Source organism: Ictidomys tridecemlineatus, chromosome 13, assembly GCF_052094955.1.
Source record: "Ictidomys tridecemlineatus isolate mIctTri1 chromosome 13, mIctTri1.hap1, whole genome shotgun sequence".
In the NCBI taxonomy this organism is placed as follows: Eukaryota; Metazoa; Chordata; class Mammalia; order Rodentia; family Sciuridae; genus Ictidomys; species Ictidomys tridecemlineatus.
This window is the reverse complement of record NC_135489.1, coordinates 54,662,171-54,682,823: the sequence shown is the minus strand read 5'-3', so window position 1 is coordinate 54,682,823 and position 20,653 is coordinate 54,662,171. Positions and strand designations below refer to the sequence as shown.

The window sequence follows — 20,653 nt, the reverse complement described above, 5'->3', positions numbered from 1 at the left end:
GGCAGGTCTTGTGTGGGGCTCTGAGCTTATTTGGTGGGAAAAGTCACAATCGCTTTATTAGATGTGTGAGTAGATAGATGCATGTGTCTTGTGCTAAGCTCCTACAGACATAGGACTGGAATGTTTCATCATTTGAGAATCCTGAATGTCCAGGCCATAGTCTTCCACTGAGAGATTTCTTTTTTAAACAGTACATGTTTCCTTTTTTATTTTCCATATTATTTTATGCCTAACACTTGGTTCCTAATTCTCAAGACCCATTATGGTAAAGTTGATATCCATTCTCCCAGAATGGAAGAAGGAAGAATTCAGGTTTCAGTTTGCTGCCAAGGTACATCCAGCCTAATAGAGTAATTCACACACTCCACAGTGGGTTCTCCTTGGACTCTTGGTTATTTTCAGTTTTCTGGCTACCAGAAACACATTTTTTTGCTTTCATTTTTGAATTATAGTGCAAGAACTTAAAAAGCACAAAATCCAATGCAAAAAAAAGCTATATATGGCAGAAAGTAAGAAAATTATTAGAATAAAAAATGCTTAATAAAAAGAGAAGAATCAAATGTTGGTGGCTTCTGTGCCCATGCCACCTACAAGGAAATGCCAAGGGGAACAAGGTGACTAGTCCCTGCCCTCATGGAGTTTGTGGGTACTGAGGAAAACTGACATGAAGTAGACCAGTAATCCCAGCTTCAGGAGTGCTGTGTTAGGGGATGTGCAGAGCATGCTGGGATAGACGGGATGCCCTCGCCTGGCCTGAGTGGAGTGGAGGTCCTGCCCAGCCTTAGTAGACAGAACAGTCCTCACCAAAGAAGATTCTAAGTTCTTCCATTTAGTACTGTCTGCTTTGATGAGACTTATGAAATGATTGATAAATTTTGTCCATAGAAATCCTTGAAAAGGCAACAACTTTAAATCAGACCTTGGATGAAGATTTTCAACTACCCGATTCTACTCTTCACAACATCCAACAGAACATTTCATCTTTGCTGGAAATTATACAGAAAAGGAATTTCACACACTTGCACCAAAATGCCACCCTTGAACTCAAGTAAGTTCCTAAATATCATTCTCAACACCACCAAGTAGAGATGGGAAGGTGGACATGGGGAGAGGAGGAGGAATAATGGCCAAAAAAAAAGTGCTCTCTAGGTATGGAATATTGTGGAAGAAGAGAAGACCCCCATCAGCACCATTATTAGGTATATGAGGTGATGGGTACTGACCCCTGCAGAGTAGAGGTTGTAAGCAGTACAGTCATTACAATCCGTCTTTGTGCTATGGTGAAATAGTTCTGGGTTTTTCTATCACTCTTGAATTACATTTCATCTATCAAAAGAGCATCATGGTACTCTGTTTATTATAGATCAAGTGCAAGGGTATCTCTCACAGAAGTAGAGCCCATGGGTACGCAGGCCATAAACAGACGGACATTACTCTGAGAATAACTGAGCTAGGTTCTACAAGCACTCATTGACAATTACCATGTGAAATGACAGAGATCCTGAAGAATTATTGTGCCTGGTCAGGAGCTCAAAACTTCCTTCTAGGTTCTTTTCTTCATATTTTCATTAAGTTCTTACTTGATGTGTTAACACAAGTTGTGCTTCTGCCAGGCTCTGATGAATGCCTTAAAGACTATATTAAATATCCCTTATTCTTTCTAGTGATATATTCAAACTATTTATGATTTATTTTGCAACTTTTAATCATATCATACAAGATTATTATATATTTTTCCAATATGTCTGTTTTTAAATATCAAATATTTATATACTGATAGTATATGTAGTTCTAATTTTTCTCTATTTTTGCTTTTTTTCTTGTCAGAGTAGATATTAAGAAGTAGAATCATTTAGTCAAAGAATTGCATCTTGAGGATTCCTGATGTGCATTTCCAAATTAGTTTCTAGAATTCATTTTTGAAAACAAGGCACACATCTTCAGCAATCTGTTAGAGGGTTAGATTTACATCTTTCCTTTGTCATTTACATAATTTTGGCATTATTGTTGCTTTGTTGGTTGAAATATAAAATGGGGGGCTTGTAGTTGGTTGCAGTTTGGAGAGCAGACTAGGAACCTACTTGCTATGACATTACTTAGGACTTGGAGGGGTCCCTGAGAGAACCATAAAGTAGATGCCATGGGGGAGATCAGAGGATGGTGGGGTCTCAGGAGATGGGGAAGGAGACACTGAGGCCTCCTCTGTGCTGTACAGAGTGTGCTCCTTCTCTCGTTGCATCAGTAGGTAGCCATCTTGGCCTTTCTAGGCTGAGAAGTCCCTATCTTTTAAGAAGCTTGTTAAGGATGGAGATTTCCAGGCCCTCCCTGGAGTCCCCTGGTGTCATCTTGTGGGACCATCCCCTCCCATCATCACCCTCACATGGTCAGTTCATTCATGCACTTAGCAGGGGATTGAGTCCCAGGTGGCAGGCATGGTGCCAGGAGTGGGGACAAAGGACAACAATGAAGGCAGCTTGCAGCTCCTGCTCCAATGGGGAAAACTTCATTTTCTGAAGATGCAGTTGAGAGGAAGGCAAAATGCCAAGTCAGCCCTGCCCTCTGTTTCCCTAGGCACCCCCTACCCTCCCTCCCCGGCTAGGCTCCTTTGGACCCCTTTCTCTGTCACTGTAATTAATCTGTTTCTTTTTCTCTTTTCTTTTTTCTTCAGTATTGGGGATTGAATAGTGTCTCACCGCATGCTAGACCAGTACTCACCATTGAGCTATATCCCCAACCCCCCCTTTTTTAATATTTATTTTTTAGTTGTAGTTGGACCCAATACCTTTATTTTATTTATTTATTTTTATGTGGTGCTAAGGATCGAACCCAGGGCCTTGCACATGCTAGGTGAGTGCTCTACCGCTGAGTCACAATCCCAGACCCCTCCCCAACCCTTTTTAAAAATTTTATTTTAAGTCAGGGTCTCACTAAATTGCTCAGGCTGCCCTCAAACCTGCTCCTTCCTCAGCCTCCTGAGTAGATGGGATTATGGGCATGTGCCCCTGTGTCTGGCTTCTGTTTGGAATAAAGTTACTACTATTCAGATTGTTGATTTCTCTCTTTAATATGTAAGTGAAACTATGACTTATGAATCCCTTTTGTGTGTTCTTCTAGCATGTTTGAGGCCCTGGTTTCCATCTCTAGTACTGTAAAAAAGGAAGGGAGAGGGAGAAAATCTTTTATTTAAAAAAATTTGTGAGTTCACTTTATACACACAAAAATTATATGAGTCCATTTCACAATTTTACATGTAACATTCCTATGTTTATACCGTTTCAAATTACATGGATTATTTTAAGGGTTATCATTGGCTCTTTAATTATAATTCTTAGAAAATTAGTGATATGCTTGCATGGGGCAATCCCATAGGTAAGCAGATTTAGCACACAAACCGTTGCTTTTGATGTTTGTGTCAGACCACCAGGCCTCATAAAATTCAGCATACAATTGAATTTGTGGCCAAGACTTATTGAGGATGCCCAGCTGAACCAGGAAAAAGGAGGCAATGGAGTGTGGAGAAATCCATGAAGGCTTCTTTTCCAGAAGGGCTCCCTGAGCACACTTTTTCCCTAGCAGTGAAAATGCAGGAAGGGTGTGGTGTTTCTGCCCAGGGAAGCCCATTAGAGATGTTGTATCCATGGTTCTTACCGGAACTTATTTTAGTCAGTTTTTTTAATGCTATGACTACAAGACTTAACAAGAACAATTTTAAAGGAGGAAAAGTTTATCTGGAGTCTCAGTCCATAGACAGCAGACCCCAATCCCCAGGGCTTGAGGTGAGGCAGAACACCATGGAGCTACAAAGGAAAGTAGCTCACATGATAATCAGATAGCAGAGAGGAGAGACTCCACTCGACAGATACACAATATATATTCCAAAGGCATACCCCCAATGACCCACTTTCTCCAGCCACACTCTACCAGCCTGTAGTTACCACTCAGTTAATCCTTTCAGGGGATTAATTCACTGATTAGGTTAAGGCTCTCATAACCCAATCATTTCACCTCTAACCCTTCTTGCATTGTCTCACACATGAGATTTTGGAGGACACCTCAAATCCAAACCATAACAGGACTGATCATACCTAGCATGTACCCAAACACCAGATTCCAAGAACGAAAGCAGTATCAGCATAAATCACCTCGCTTGCACAGTTGAGCTGGTAAGCCACTGTTATCAATTAGGGACCAGTGGCAATACTTCTAGGATTGCCAGGCCAGTGACTCCAGCCTGTCACATGAACTCATGTCCACACGCTGCAGATTATTGTTTGTAGCTATGTTTCCCAACTATTTTCTACTTCAATATCCCCAGAGCTATTGAAAGATATTTCGTTAAAGAAAAGTGTTCTATGGCCAGATACATTTGGGAGACACAGTGTCTGCTCCAGAGAGACAAGTTCTTTACTGCAAGTCTTCTCAAATCTTTTAGTGCATTAACTTTTCCAAGGAGGGGCTGGAGAAATGTCATGTGGTTTCTTTCACTATAAGACTTTTCTCATGAAACCTGCCTTAATGGTTCATGGGACAGTTGGATTATAAAGAAATAGTCTGGGACACACTGGCTTGCTGTACTAATTCAATGAATTTTACAGTATGAAGAGTGTGGAGCTTTTTGCTGTTCTTCCTGGGTTCAAGTCATTGGAAACTGAATCATTTCACCATGGTCAAGTCATTTCATAGATGGAAGTTGCACCCCTATTTTATATTTTCCTAAAGATACCTTATTTAATAACAAGAGTGATCAATCATGATCAAGTGTTTAATATATTGGATTTTTGCTTTCCATGAACTCTGCTTTAGTTTTGTTGTCTCATTCATAATACAACATCTTTATTATAATTAATGATCATAAGTATGTTCAAAGAACTTCTAATGTTATTCCAGTGTCAGAGTTCAAATATATTTTCTTGTGTATATCCTTGAATAACATTTTCTCTCATGTCTTAACCCAGTGATCTGATACCTCTGAAAGCTCAGGGTAGTTTACAAGATATTTTCCATGGAATTTTTCAAAGTTCACCTGAAAAATTGAGTTAGAAAATTAATGGAATGTATTTGGCCACTGCAATGTGCATAGTATAGAATTTTCATATTCTATGCAGCTGTAAATGCAAAATTGACTTAAATAAGCAAGTGGATAACACACTTATGAGAAAATAGGAAAGCTATTTTGACTTTCTGAAGGTTGCATTTATTAATGATGCAAAATATCTTTTAAGAAAATTGACTTGAAGGTTTTTAAAAAGTCTGTTTTTTAACCAACTTCAGAAAATCCTTTGTATCATATAAATAAATTGGTAAATTCATAGTGAGCTACTGAATAGCCCTGTTCTTGAAATTTATTGCCATAATATAATGAAACATCACAGTTCCCATCATTGACACAGAACGTAGCTCTGATATTCTGAGTCTAGTTTCACTAAGATGATTTCTTTTAATTACATGTCTAAAACATGTTGGGAAGTTTGTGGAAAATAGTGTGTTAAAAGTAAAGTATAAATCTGTCAGACCAAAAGCTGTCTTAGAAAAACTGTTCTGGGCTGGGGATGAAGCTTAGTGGCAGAACACTTGCCTAGCATGCTCAAGGCCCAAATAATAGAAAAATAAAAAAAGAATAACTTTGATGTATCACTCATGATAGCAAGAAGAAACTGGATGTGAACACGTAAAAAATTCTTTCCAGTGCATTCCCGAGCTAAGAGCTTTTTTGTTCATTTACTTACTATGTGAAACATTTAATTTGCCAGGGCTGCTGAAGATTTATTGTCACAAGTTCAAAAGCATTACCAAAAGCCACAGGAAGAGTTGGAGGTATTAAAAAAAACAGCCAAAGGCTTCCTTTCAAAGCACCACAGTGAACTGAGGGCAGCAGAGGAGCTCCTGAGGGATGCGGAGACCAAGACCCAGGAGACCAACCGCCTACTGCTCATTGTCAAGGCCAATCTGAGAGAATTCAGAGTGAGTCTCACTAGCCTCACTAGTCTCATTTAGAACTGGTAACCAAATACTTAGAGGTCAACAGTATCATTTTTAGCTTCTAACAAAATGAGCCCCGAGAACTTTCAGTAGGTGGCCTTAGGCACCAAAGCTCAGAAACTGCCTTACTTTTATGAAACAACCTTAAAAGGTGATTTTTGCTGCAGGATAAAAAGCTTCGCCTTCAAGAAGAACCAAATTTGACCTCAAAGCTAATTGCCAAAGGAAGAGGATTGATAGATGCGGCTAGTGCACATGGAGATACTACACAAAATGCTCTAGCAGTAAGTTAAAACTCAGCCACAATAAAGCTTGAAGCTCATACTACTCATCTCTATGTGTACTCAGACATTGTGAAACAGATGTACATATATTTACAAAACGAATTTCTTCATGTAGCACTTGGAGCATCACCGGGATGAGCTACTTCTGTGGACTGCCAAACTCAGGCAACATGTAGATGACCTGGTCATGCAGATGTCCAAAAGGAAAGCAATCGATCTTGTCCACAGAGCCGAGGACCATGCCACTGAGCTCCAGAGACTAGCAGGTGTTTTGGACCGGTAAGGTCACACACTTTGGGGAATTTCAGAAGTAGTGGCCCATTGCTTAGAATAAGGACAGCTATTTCAATCGCAGGGGTGAATCATTCTTGTCTCTTTGTATAAAAATAAGGACTCCTGTTTTATTTATGCCATAAGTCAGATTTCCTCTTATGTCTGCTCTTGTAGTTTACCACCAGCATGATGGGAAAATGCAACCAGAGGAGGAAATAGAAGTGAAACAAATAGTATACTATAATATCAAGTTACTGAGGTTTTTGTAAGCACCTACTAAGTATTCAGATCTTTGTTAGGATGCATGCGGGTTGCATAAGAATATTAATTTCTATACAGATCTTGCCTTTTGGAAACTGAGTTGAATGGAAGGTATGCTCACACTGCACCTATAAAAGTGTCAGTGGTCTTTTTTCCAAGGCTTGATAGATCCACTTCCAATTATTTCCTACTGCCTAAAGGGCTGCCATTGTAACACAAAACTTTGGGATGTTCATTAAATATGTGCTCATTTAGTTAAAAATGCCTTTAAACCAGAAACACAAGTGTCAGCCAATGGTTCCCATACTCATCTGCACATCAGGCTAACCTGGGCACTTCATAAAACATCGAAGCCTTTGTCCCTTGTCTTCCACCCAAGAGTGTCACTTAAGTTCTTTGGGAAGTGGACTGGTCTTTGTAATTTGTTTTAAAGATGCTTAGTTAATTCTAACATGCAGCAAATGTAGAAGCCAATGTTTTAGGTCTTACAGGTCATTCACACAATCCTGGGTATTAATTGGTACATTTTTTTTTCTTTAAAATGATAGGTGGGTACCTGTATGTGTTTGTGTGGGAGTGTATTCTATGGAAGGGGAAAAATAAATATCTCCGAATTTAGGAACTGCTGCCATGAGAGATTAGCTCACAACAAAAGCAATTAAAAACAATATAAGGGGCTGGGAATGTGGCTCAGGCAGTAGCGCGCTCGTCTGGCATGTGGGCAGCCCGGGTTCAATCCTCAGCACCACATACCAACAAAGATGTTGTGTCCGCCGAGAACTAAAAAATAAATATTAAAAATTCTCAAAAAAACCCCAATATAAGATAGACTAATGTGTAAATCGTGAGCTCAATGGATGGATAGCAGCTTCAAGCACATGCCATAGGAACCAATCGTAGAAAATGGAATTAGATACTGTGCTTCACACTTTTTATCATCTTTTATCATCTCCCAGAAATGAAAAAAGATATTGTGACTCTAAGAATCACTAGAACAAAATATTTATTACTTTATTACTTAGTATAAGAGTAGTAGAAGCAATTTTGTATGATACACAGAGTTACATAACTTTATTAGCTTTTATTTATAAGTCACCTGATTTTGCCAATCAAATAGTAACAGAAAATAACTGGTAATGTCTGGCCTGGGACTCGCCCAACTCAATTACCTTAGAAAGAAAATGAAGTGAGTTACTCAGAAAAGATGTACCAGTTGTCAGATTTCATTGTCTAGACAGAGCTGGATGAAGTTGTGCCATTACCAGCTGACAGATTCCTAAGTGATTGGCCCACTTGTTAGAATGGAGTTCAGCTGATTGAAATATTATCTGATCTTCCTGCGACATCTCTATTGAATTTCATCAGCCTTTGAGTGCCATTTGAGGGAGGAGATCCAGCATCCTTATGTGTGTAGGAAAACTTTTTGACAATTAGCAAGTGCCTTGTAGGAGAGATTATCACCAACACAGATAAATAGCGGTCCCTAAGCATAAGCCAAGAGTTAAACAGAGCTCAGGGAATGTGGAGGGCAGCTGTTTGATAGTGATGGAATGTTTGTCTAAAGAAACAGCAATAATCTCTTCTTCTGGTTTTAATTAGAGAACAATTCTGAGCGTTACTGTGACAATGAGAATTTGAAGGGGAATTCGTGTTTTCCTAAGGAGAAGGGAACTAGGAGGCTTCCAAGAATAATGGGCACTTATAATTTTCGTGTGAATCCACAAATTTGATTTAGTGTATTCTAACATCTCTAAATATGCTGATTTGATAGTGGCCTTAAAAATGTCAGACATGTGACCCTGAATGCCACCAGTGCCGCTCATGTCCACTATAACCTTCAGAGCCTCACAGAAGAATCAGAGAAACTGGCCAACGATGCTCACAGGACTGTGAGTGAGACCAGCCTGGTAAGAAATGCTCTGAGGCTTCGGGGTATATCTCCCTTTTCTGGGCACTAGGGGAGGTTGTTCTAGAAGGATCTTGAGTAAAGACTTAGTGGCTCAAATATATACTCACATTCTTTTCTGGTGGAATCTGTTAATGACTTCTGTTATCATAGGATACACATTTTGATTTAAATTGATTTTTTTTAAGAGACAGGGTCTTGCTATGCCCAGGCTAGTCTCAAAGCCCAGGGCTCAAGTGAATCTCTTGCTTCAGCCTCCCAAATAGCTGGGACTAAGACATATGCCCCCATGCCCAGCTCATTATAAATTTTTAACAGTCATAAGTACTTCTTTTTGAACACTAGAGACGAGGACTGAAGAAATAAGGAAAATCTCACTATTCCTTATGATTAAAAACAATAACATCACCTGATATCTATGTGACACATGTTTCTTTACTTGTGGTGAAAATCTTTTTTTTTTTTTTTTTTTTTTTTTTGGTGCTGGTGATTGAACTCAGATGCTTCAATGCCAAAGCCACATCTCCAGCTCCTTTTTTTTTTTTCTTTTTTGAGACAGGATCTCACTAAGTTGCTGAAGCTGGCCTTGAACTTGCAATTCTCCTGCCTTAGCCTCCAAGTTGCTGGGATTATAGAGATATGCCACCAAGCCCAGTGAAAATCTTTTTTATAATGGCTGTCCTCTTTTATACATTTAAAAATGTATTCCTGTTTCTCTGGTTGACATTCTTGTTTGCAAAGGAGGCTCTAACTAGAGATTGTTCTTACAGGGTGGCTTTCTCTGCCCCCAGCAGGATTCCACACTGCCCTGTGGTCACCAGGTTTAAGTTGTTCTGTTTTTCAGTTCTCAGAATCCCTCCTTTCTAATGGGAGAGCAGCTCTGCAGCGCAGTGCCAGATTTCTAAGCGAAAGCAACAACCTCAACAGAAAGCACCAAGGTCAGTGTATTAATTGGATAAAGCAGAGTGAAGAAGACACACCTCTGAGCATCTCAAAGAACATTCTAGGTTCTCATTTCCTGGAGTAATGTGAAGCTTCACATTTCTTTGTCACATGAATATTCCAGTTCCCTGTCATCTGGACCTTGTATAATTTTGTCTTTTATTCTAGCAATATCACATATTGGAGTTTGCCTGCTCCACCATTATACAGCCTTCCTTGATGACCAAATCCTTCACTTTTTGCTTGAGCTTAGAGCCTTCTCTGTTCTTCCTAGAGTTGGTTAAGTTCTCATTGCTTGCAAGTGCTTCTCTATTTGATTCATTATTTCCCAGTTCCTTGAAGAGATACATTATGTTTGGTACTTCTCTTGCCTTTCTGGCAGGGCTAGTATCATGTTACTAGCTTCATGATAGATTCTCATTAAACAATCACTGAAATAAATAATAATTGATTTATCAATTTAAAAAACATGCAATTTAATTTTATTAGGAATTACTTCAAGAAGCATTATTTCTCATATGTAAGAGCTATCCGTCCAATATGCATAACAAAAAATGGCATTAAGAACCTATTGTGTAAGAGAAACTATATAGGCATACATTTTTGATAACATATAATGTGATTTTTAATTTTTTTCCTTAAAAATGAAATATTCATTTGAGATAAGCAACAAATTCACTTATTACATCGCAGTTATGCCGGGTTTCTGTTCTCGCCACTAAAAGGCTCAGGGGTCACTCCAGGTAAACTGGGCTAACTGGGCTGCACAAAATAACCACACAAGAGTCACAAATACCTTTTTCTTTGGGGTCGCTGTGATGGCTCCTCTGACCTTAAGGGTCCACAGAAAGAGAGAGGGAGAGCACGAGCTGACCCCTTTTATTGAGGAGAAGCTATTTAAATGAGGCAAGGGGTCAGGTTTCAGGGGGCTGAGTCTATCTTCATGATGTCTGCTGTCAGCAGGTTGACTGACACCTGGGTAGGCCACACCCAAGGGCACAGTAAGAGAAGGGGACACACACAAGGCACTTCCATGGAAGATTCTATCCTATACAGGGTGAGAGGTTATATTACAAAGAAACAGGTGAGTGTAGCTCCACCCATGGGCCACCCATGCATGAGACACCAACCCCCGGACCCAAGAAGGGTGGGGAAAGCTCTGCCACATTTCTGTGACTGAGTGCCTCAGCACCCAGCCAGGGAGTATGACTCAGTCACGTGTAAGGTTGGTCTCCCACCCAGTTATACATTCACAGGGACGGATGAAGTGATTACACATTTTTAAAAACAAAGTAGTTGCCTTATTTTTGTTTTTCCCCAAGAATTCCATTATGTGTTCTTTTTAGAGATGCATGACAATAGAGTGTATTTTGACATAGGACATATACATGTAGTATAATTTCTCATTCTTGCGATTGTACATGACACAGAATTTTACTGGTCATGTATTCGTACACGAACACAGGAAAGCTAGGTCCGATTCATTCTACTGTTTTTCCTATACCCATCCCTTCTCCTTTACCTTCATTCCCCTTGGTCTAATCCAACAAACTTCTATTCCGTTATTGTGTGTTAGCATGATGGAAGCGGAGACTATTATCATGCTAAGTAAAATAAGCCAGTCCCAAAAAACCAAAGGCCGAAATGTTCTCTCTGATATGTGGATGCTAACACATATCATGTGCTTTTTACCTTAGCATATTCTAATATATAAAAAAATATCCAGGCTTTCTGTATAGCAGTGGGCCATGCACAAAGCTAATAGCTTTATCAGATTATTTCCAAGTCTATTACTGGATCCTTCATAGTTTTCTGAACCAAGGGCTTGGTTATGTGAGTTTTTTTCTTGTTTTTCTGGTGTCTAACACAACTTAGAGTTTATGCTGTCATCTCACAGTAAAAATAATGCATAAAGCTCAGTCACAAACTCCAGCATCCATATTGATGAGCCTTGGTTTCCACTGACACAGGTTAGGCAACTTCACAGCCCATGAAATGAGGAACTTCCTGGCAATTAAAATGTCGTTTCAACCGAGTGTTCAAAATCCAGTGTGATTGAGTGTGGTGAACAGAAATGTTCAAAGTAAAAGCTTTGATTAAACAGGGCTGATGAGACTTGAAGGAGGGAAAGCCCAGCTGTGGGGTCGGGGGGGGGGGGGAACAGAAAGGGGCAGAGGACTGGTGGGGAAGCCGGTGGGGGAACGTGAAGGAATTCCCAGGGAGGAGACCCAGGGGGATCTGACAACCTAGAGAAAGAGAAGTGGCCAAGATTCAGGAGCAGAAAGGAAGTTAGTGGGTGATGGAGACAGTGATGGGAACATTTCTTCACCCTTGAGCTCACCATGGAGCAAGAAATGAAAGAAAAAATATTGGTGAGAAAGACTTCAAGGAAAGGAGAAAATTGATCAAGCCTGCTAAAAACACACTCTTAATTTCTATAATGCTGGGAAAACCTTCAATATTGGGGTGTATTTAGAAACCTATTGATTCTATAGATGGATTGGAAATGATAAAGCTATTGTCTGGGCAGCTTCTTAGAAGGCTAAACTAAAAAGGAGCACTCTTCCTCTTTTAAATAGGTATTACTTTGAAGCTGAGTAAATTGAGACACAGGGCAAATGGATTTCAAGAGAACACAGATGAAATTACTAGACAGACCAATGCATCACTCTTGATACTGAGAGCAATTCCTGAAGGTAAGTAGAGAGGAGTTCCTTGTTTTAATTAATATTTTCCTATAAAAGCATTATACAGAGGCATGAGGAAGTCCTGCCCCAAGTCTGATTAAAAATTACACTGAGATGGATGAAATTTATATTTGCAAATGAATATTAATTAGAAAAGAAGATCCACTGGTGTTTTTAAAATAACCTCAGAATACCTGCACTGAAATACTAGAATTATATTCTTAGAAACTTTATATTATAAAGCAGTAGAGACTATACCACCATGTTAATTGCTTACTTTGAAAGTGTGTTTGACACATGTTTAGGTTAAAGAAGGGTCATGCTAGGAGATCAATAAGTAAAGAAAATAGCATATGTTTTTCCCTGACATTGGGAGGGGATGCCAGATTCATTATAAATGGGGAGAATGAAAGAATTCTTGCCTGGTAATCTTCCTTCCTGGGCAATCAACATTCAGAAATAGGCCCATTGATCATGTTAATATTGATGGTTTGGAAATTCAGGACTCATTACAATTTTAAAGAGGATAATTTTTTAAAGTGCTGCAGTGTGCTACTTACCGTCCCCCTAAACTTCTCTTTTATTCTGCGTATGCATTCTTTTTAATTCTCACTAGACACTTCTGCCTCTATAGCTCCCTGTATGCTGGTCTTAACTTCTCACCTTGAATCAGTGGAACATTATCTGTTCTGGACATTTCTTTTCCTTTTCCCTTACATTTTTTTTTCAAGGATAATAATATATACACTCAACTTTTTCTCTGAAAGTAACTCAAACTTACAGAAATGTTATAAGACCAATCAGTAGAATAGTTATATACCTTTATCCAGTTTCTTCTAAAATTATTTTGCCCCACATTAATTAAACATTTTTAAAATGCATAATAGTGCCTTTTTTAAAATCCTCAGAGATCTTTCTTGAATCTCTGGATCCTGAATTACCTTTAGTGGCCATTTTATCTCTATTCTGTGGTTATTTCAAGCAGCCAGGTCATGTTGTGCACTGGACAGATACCACTTTTTCTAGCCTGGACCACAGACTTAAGTTCAAGAATTTTCTTATGCAGATATGGAAGGATGTAGATGGAGAATATGTTTAATGAAGAGGAGAAGGACATGCTAGAGAAGGGGACAAAGAGAGAAGTTCCATCTACTACATAAGAAACTACAACAGGGCCATTCACCATTGTTTTTGTGATCAATTGTGTACTAAAGTCATATTCCAGAGGATTTTTACCCAAATTATTTCATGTGTCCCTACATGGATGCACTAGAGCATATGATAGGGAGTCTTAATATTTGCCACGAAAAACAAGTAGTTTTGTTTTTTTTAACAATCAAGAAAATTACCATAACATGTTTCTGTGTAATAATGACATTTGTGGTAGTTTTACACTTTTCTCAGTGTGTCTTCACCTGACTGCATGCTTGAATATTCTTTCATTTTAGGTGTGAGAGTCAAAGGAACTAAAACCAAAGAGCTAGCCATGTCTGCCAACCAGAGTGCATTGAGTACACTGAAGGATGTCGTGGGTCTGAGCCAGAAGCTGTTTAACACCTCAACTGACTTGTCCAGGATGAACACCACATTGCAAGAGACGAATGAACTTCTGCGAGACTCCTCGGTGACCAGTACGCCAGGGGTCTCCCTCTGGTTTTGAAAGTCTGCTGGCTTGACGTATAATGGTTCCCTGTTCATAAGCAGCATTCCTAAAAGAGAAAAATGTGCTACCACCTGGATTGGCATTTGCAGAGAAGGAGAAGGGCCTTGGGGAGTGCTTATGGCCAGTGTATTTTTCATATATTTTTCAAATTTCAAGGATGGATTATTAGGATATTCTGTTTTATCCAGTGCATGACTAATGAATAATTTATCTTCTTTTCTCCTCCCCAACTCTCTTGCCATCCTTCACCTCCTTGTATTTGTTAGCCCTGTTGGCTGGAAGAAAAGTTAAAGACATGGAAACACAAGCCAACCTTTTATTTGATCGGCTGAAGCCTTTGAAGACGTTACAGGAGAACCTGAGCAGAAATTTATCAGAAATTAGACTGCTGATCAACCAGGCACGGAGACAAGCAGCTTCTGTGAGTTGAGTGGGGCCCTCAGAAATGCCCCACACCCCTGTAGCCCAGGCTCTTGGCAACACTAGGTTCCAGAGAATTCCTGTGGACTTGGCTCTCAGTCACCCCAGCTTCCCTAGAACTTGCAGACATGGAACTCAATAACCCCAGCTTCTTGCTAACCTTGTCTTAGTATCTTTAAAGCCAATAAGTAGACTTTTTCTTCTGAGTTCTGCTTTGCTTCAAAATGTTCCAAAAGATTGCTAGCAACCTGCATACCTTTATGAAGATTTATGATCATAGCCTTGCTTCGTAACCATTAAGCTAGATGGTGGAGAAGACATTACATCTAAGGTGTTGATATCACTCTCAGTTTCATTGGTTGCATTTGGTGCTGTTGCTTCATTTTGCCAATTTAATTTTAATAACCCAAATGCTCTTGAGAATATGCAGTATGGGCCTCATCCTGCAGGAGTCTTGAGAAAAAAGTTTGTGTACACATAAGTGCTACGCAAATTCATATCACTAAAGGCCTCAAATATTGACACCTGGAGAAGTTCAAAGCTGATAAAATGTTTGATAGCCATTTATGGCACACAGTGCTGGCTGTCCTCTAAAGAGATGTTTCAGGTAAATAATAAGATTTTCGAGAATATGTGCAACGGTGCTCATGGGCCTTTACAGAGGATGAACATGACCTCTGGTCTTCATGTTAATCCTGTTGCAGCTTCCAGGCAAGGAGAAGGAGCTCTGAGCTCTGTTTCCTATCCAGAGTCTTCACTGTTGGAAAAGGGTCACAGTTTTACATGAGCTCTGGCTTCCACCTGTTCTAGTGAGAGTTGCTAAGGGAATTTAAGTCCAAGGGATGACTCCAAACACCATGATTAATACAAACTAAGGATCTTTAAGGTTAAGACACCTAGGAATAATTGTTAGTTGGAGAAATTGTTAATTGGTAAGTGCATCACTTGCTCCATGAATATTTACTGAGTGAAGAAATATATTTCCCTTCCATTTATTTGACAAATGGTCATCAAATATCCTCTGTGAGTCAGTGGAAAGATTCAAGGTCATAAGGTTCTTGTCTTTAAGGACCTTACTGTCTCATTTGAGCAAGACAATTTCGTATATAAAATATCCTGTTAAAAAATCTAGGGTTGTAGCTCAGTGATAGAGCACTTGCCTAGCACGGGTATCACATAAAAAGCAAATAAATAAAAATAAATAAAGGCTAAATTCTTTTTTAAAAAATCATTTAACTGGCTTTCCCATGTTTAATCATTTGACCAAATAAAATAATTTTCATCACAGTCTGATTCCTCACTTTATGAAACCCAAAGCCTTCTATGTCACCAAGAGAGGAAACTTACAGTGAAAATTGAAATAATACTTTTGACCTGCTGGAGAGCTGCCACTGGGTCACTAATCAATGGGGACACTTTTCTCTTCCTACTGCAGATTAAAGTCGCTGTGGCTGCTGACAGAGACTGTATCCGGGCCTACCAGCCTCAGATTTCTTCTAGTAACTATAACACCTTGACACTGAATGTTAAGACGCCTGAACCCGACAACCTGCTTTTCTACCTTGGTAGCAGCACCAGTGTAAGTGAGAGCAACATTGGATATTTGTGAATTTTTGAATTTCCCTAATCAATACTTTTTTGATGGAAAAATAAGATTTTCACGAAACCATTAATTTTCCCACAGGTCACACGCTTTGCTAAAATGGAAGTGTTAGATTAGAAACAGCAGCAGGGTGCAGTGGCATATACCTGTGATCCCATCTACCTGGGAGGTTCAGGCATGAAGATCACAAGTTCAGGGCCAGCCTGAGCAGCTTAGGGGAGGAGTTTGTCTCAAATAAAAAAAAAAAAAAAGAGGGAGGGGGAGTGGGGAGCTGGGAATGTGGCTCAGTGGTAAAGTATCCTGCGTTCAATACCCAGGACCAAGAATAAAATAAAATAAACTACAAAAGTAATTGCCTATGGAAAGGAACTTGACAAGAGACCATAGCCTCTTGGGGCTGAGTATGTAGCTAGTGTAGAGCTGCTTGCCTAGCATGTCAAGGCCCTGTTTTCCGTCCCCAGCTCTGCTAAAATAGATAGCCATTTTGTTTTTATTTTTTAAAGAGTAGAGAAAAAGCTGTAAGAATTCATTTTTTAAAGTGTTCTTGTGATCATGAAAATTATCAGTTTGTAAACTCATCCCCCTTGTGTCCTGCCCCCTAGTCTGATTTCCTTGCAGTGGAGATGCGGCGGGGGAAAGTGGCCTTCCTCTGGGACGTGGGCTCTGGGTCCACACGACTGGAATTTCCAGACTTTCCCATTGATGACAACCAGTGGTACAGCATCCATGCAACCAGGTAGCAGAGAGGGTTCCTCAGAGCATCCCTTATATTTAAACTGTATCTTATAAGTAATCAATCACACGCTTGCAACATCATGTAATGAATAGACTTTGAAACTTCTGGAAAGTCGGATGATAATTAAAGAACACTTGGCTTAGATTAACTACAAACATTTTTTTTTCTTATTACAGATGAAATAAATTTTGTTACCAAAAACAACTATTGAAAGAAGAAAAACTTTAGAAGTTTAGAATATTTTTATAACTGATAGAAACTCTAAATCCAAGGCAGCTAACCTAGTAAAACATTTAGTCCTCTCCAGTAGAGAGGAGTAAAATATACCCCGAAAGAAATTTCATGGATCTGGTGGTGGCATGTGGGTAGAAGAGAACAGAGGATGAAGATGCCATTGGAATTACATTTTCCTAAAATTCAGATGCAACCAAATGATATTGTTCCATTGTGAGCATATATAGATATTTAACAGTGAGTCCCATATGGCACCAATAAATTTTTTTTGGTTCAAACACAAGCAAACTTCTTCATTTGAAAGCCTCCTCCCAGAGTAACTAATTCTGAGCAGCTTTAGCTGTATCTTTCTTTCCACTTTTCTGTAACATTATGTTTATTGTTGATGTTCTGTTGTTGGAAATTTTTTTCTTCATTTTTTACAAAAAAAAAACGGTGCTATATTGAAGGGGAGTGAATTGTATGCAAATGTGGTTTAACTCATCTGTGACTGCTTTAAACTGGGAAGCAACACAATGACACAACTCTTTTTTACAAGATTTTGGGGAGTAAACTGCAGGTGGACTGGGCAAGACTGAAAACAGGGAGACTAGCTGTGGGTCTGGGGAGAAGCAGGGGGCTGTGTTCGAGAGAGATGTGGATACCTGTGTGATGATAAAAGATTCTGAAAGTCCCTTTTGCAACTGTGTGACCCTCAGGTTTGGAAACGTTGGTTCATTGAGTGTAAAGGAAATGAGCTCAACTCAAAAGCCACCAATGAAAACAAGTAAATCCCCTGGAATGGCTAATGTGCTGGATGTGAACAATTCAACACTCATGTTTGTTGGAGGACTTGGGGGACAAATCAAGGTAACATTCTGAAAGTTTGTTTGAACAGGGTGGATTGGCCACTTTCACCTGTGTATAAAAAAATACTATGCTTAAATTTTTCAATATATCCCAAGCAGATGAAGATTTTTCTACTTTTATTATTTTGCTTCAGGACAGTTCAGCTGAAGAGTTGGGCCAGTTTGGTGGGTAAAGGATCATGCTTAATCACTAGTGTCAATGAAGAAGAAACCAATTTTGCTATTTGACTTCTTTTCCAATGATGAAATAAGAAATCCAATGTTCTGTATTAATTTCTGTAATACTCCTTCATCTCTAGTCTAAATCTAGAGGAGACAAATACTAACTGGTGTTTCCTGGGTGAGCACATCATCTTTGTTTGATTGAATTAGTATCTTCTCACCAAATAGAGTCATATTAGTTGGTCTTAGTGCTCTGCATAGGAGGACAGGTCTCAGCTCCAGCTGGTGGACCCTCACTACAAACCACATTCTTTGGATCTCAGTTTCCTTGCCTTCGATAACAGGGGCTTTTCTCCAAACCCTAGTCTACCATGGAGCATCGATTTGGGTTCTTTGTCTCTGGAATCTGGAGAATAAAATTCACAGACAAACTGGTGGATAGCAAAATAACAGGATTTATTAGAGTAATAGAAAGAAAGTAGAGCTCCCAAAGAGGAGGGGTCCCAAGAGAGGGATACCGAAGAGTGGCTATTGTCTAGAGGTTTACATAGATTTATAGGTTTAAGGAAGGCAGCCCTCTGCCCAATCCCTGGTAAGGCATTGAGTGTCCGTGAGGTATTTTATTCTAATGAAAATATCGATCAGGTATTTCCTTCTTTGGAGAAACATGGACCCCAGTCACATAGGTCCTGATTTTAAAATAGCCTTTTTGTAAGTTTTTCAGCAAATATCTACAGATGCTATTTCATCTCCTATCCTCCCAGACTTCTCTTTTCCTCCTGACATCACTAGTAATGGGGGTGATCTTTAAGATCCTGTCCAGTTGTCATTCATTCTAGGATGCCACTTCCCAACTGGAGGGAAACCCAGCGATGCCACACGGGCCATTTTTATGAATGCCATTCTCTCAGAATTTGCACCTATTAAATTTGAACTCCAGGGAGAAGCATCAAATGCTCTGTGCCAACTCTATGGGGGTTGTATTTGTTTGCATTAGAAATCTTCTGCAGTGAAGGTGACTCATTTTAAAGGCTGCATGGGAGAAGCCTTCCTGAATGGCAAATCCATTGGCCTCTGGAACTACGTGGAAAGGGAGGGCGAGTGCGATGGCTGCTTTTCAAGGTAATATAGTATGTCCCCTCAATTGCACACATTATTACATCTGAGAACTGCTTAAAGAATTTACACATGCATCGAGCATGAATGGAGTTTATGATATGGATCATCTTATTACAAAGGATATGTTGTAGATTATTTGCTCATAGCAGCATGTTATTTTTAAACACTTAAAAAGAAGTGTTCTTTTTGCTTTTCTTGTCTTGTATGTTTTGAACCTAGATCTTAAAATCTACAAGTTTCAGATATCTTCTCAAATAACTTTCTGTTTCAGAGACACACAGTTAAATCTTGGGTAAATCACTGTCCTTTTTTATTCTAAAAATACCTCCAAGGAAGAGAAAATTTTGTGTGTATGCAGTTGATTTTTATAGATAAGTACATTCCTATTGCTAACCAAGTACTATAATTCTAGGAATAAAATGCATTTGGAAATAAAGAACAGCTAATATTTTTTGTGTAAGCTGATAATTGAAGGCATTTAATAACTAAATCTCACCAGTTCAACTCTGCTTCCTTGTAACAAAAATGATTGCATTCCCTAAAGTATATAAAACCTGTGTTGTAGTACATTAAGAGTCAAGACAATAGATTGTCTTTTGATATTAGAGAAATGGATCACATCAAATATCTTCTCTCACATAATGGCTGCCTCTGTCCAGATAGATAGCTGTAATTAACAGTGAGTCATGACAAGATCAGTCAGAAGCAGCTTGAATTTGGGGTTAGGTTTTCATTTTCTCATTGTCGTGTCTGCTTTCTCACCTGGCTCAGAGCACGGGATTTTGTAATTTAAACCTTTTATTTGCTGCTCCACCCCTCCACCTGGCTTAATTTGCTTAAAAATTCTGACCAGAGCCAGGATGTAGCTCAGTGGTAGAGCATTTGCCTAGTGTGCACAAAGCCCTGGGTTCAATTCCTAGTACTATGGGAAAGTGTGTGTGTGTGTGTGTGTGTGTGTGTGTGTGTGTGTGTGTGTGTGTGTGTTATACATACACAGAATCTTGGTTACAGCAGCTTTAGGACTTAAAAAGGACATTGGGTTTGGAATCTAAATTTTCACAGGTTACTATCCAGGTCTCCCATCAAATTTCTCTAGGAAACTTTGGGTAATATTTTCTCTTCACTTCACTGAGGTTTCCTTTCTTATTCCAGAAAAGAAAAATAATAATCATGCTTATCTTACCCATCACCCAGAATACACAACATCGTGTATGTGAAAATATTTTCTGCATTTAATACCCCTCCCTGATGTTCCTCACTGGTCTGCCTACAGTGGTATATTCCTTTCTAGATAAATGTGTCAGGAGTATTTTCTCAATAGTGAATGTTAGAAGAAATCAAGGCTTTGAAATTACAAAATATGATTTAAAAAACACTCTAAACTTGTAAGGTGGTAATGATGCTCTAGGACTTTAGTGGAATGCACAGGTGTGTCCAGACTCTGGTCCATCACTTTTTTCTTAAGCTTTGTGTCTACCAAGGAAGTTTTCCCAGCAATTTAATAATTCGAATCTGAAAAGCACTGCAATCCTTAGA

The 20,653-nt window shown here is 39.2% G+C and overlaps 1 protein-coding gene across 1 annotated transcript in view; it reads left to right on the top strand.

The window, feature by feature from the left end:
* The window catches only part of Lama1 (laminin subunit alpha 1), a 150,274-nt gene that overhangs the window by 106,648 nt on the left and 22,973 nt on the right, over window positions 1-20,653 (top strand). Inside the window, exons 36-48 of the mRNA XM_078030367.1 lie at window positions 886-1,048; window positions 5,751-5,961; window positions 6,147-6,263; window positions 6,379-6,542; window positions 8,569-8,704; window positions 9,548-9,641; window positions 12,225-12,341; window positions 13,781-13,963; window positions 14,262-14,416; window positions 15,851-15,994; window positions 16,621-16,754; window positions 17,687-17,837; window positions 18,996-19,120. Coding sequence (XP_077886493.1) covers window positions 886-1,048; window positions 5,751-5,961; window positions 6,147-6,263; window positions 6,379-6,542; window positions 8,569-8,704; window positions 9,548-9,641; window positions 12,225-12,341; window positions 13,781-13,963; window positions 14,262-14,416; window positions 15,851-15,994; window positions 16,621-16,754; window positions 17,687-17,837; window positions 18,996-19,120 — 1,894 coding nt within the window. The remainder of the gene's footprint in view (window positions 1-885; window positions 1,049-5,750; window positions 5,962-6,146; window positions 6,264-6,378; window positions 6,543-8,568; window positions 8,705-9,547; window positions 9,642-12,224; window positions 12,342-13,780; window positions 13,964-14,261; window positions 14,417-15,850; window positions 15,995-16,620; window positions 16,755-17,686; window positions 17,838-18,995; window positions 19,121-20,653) is intronic.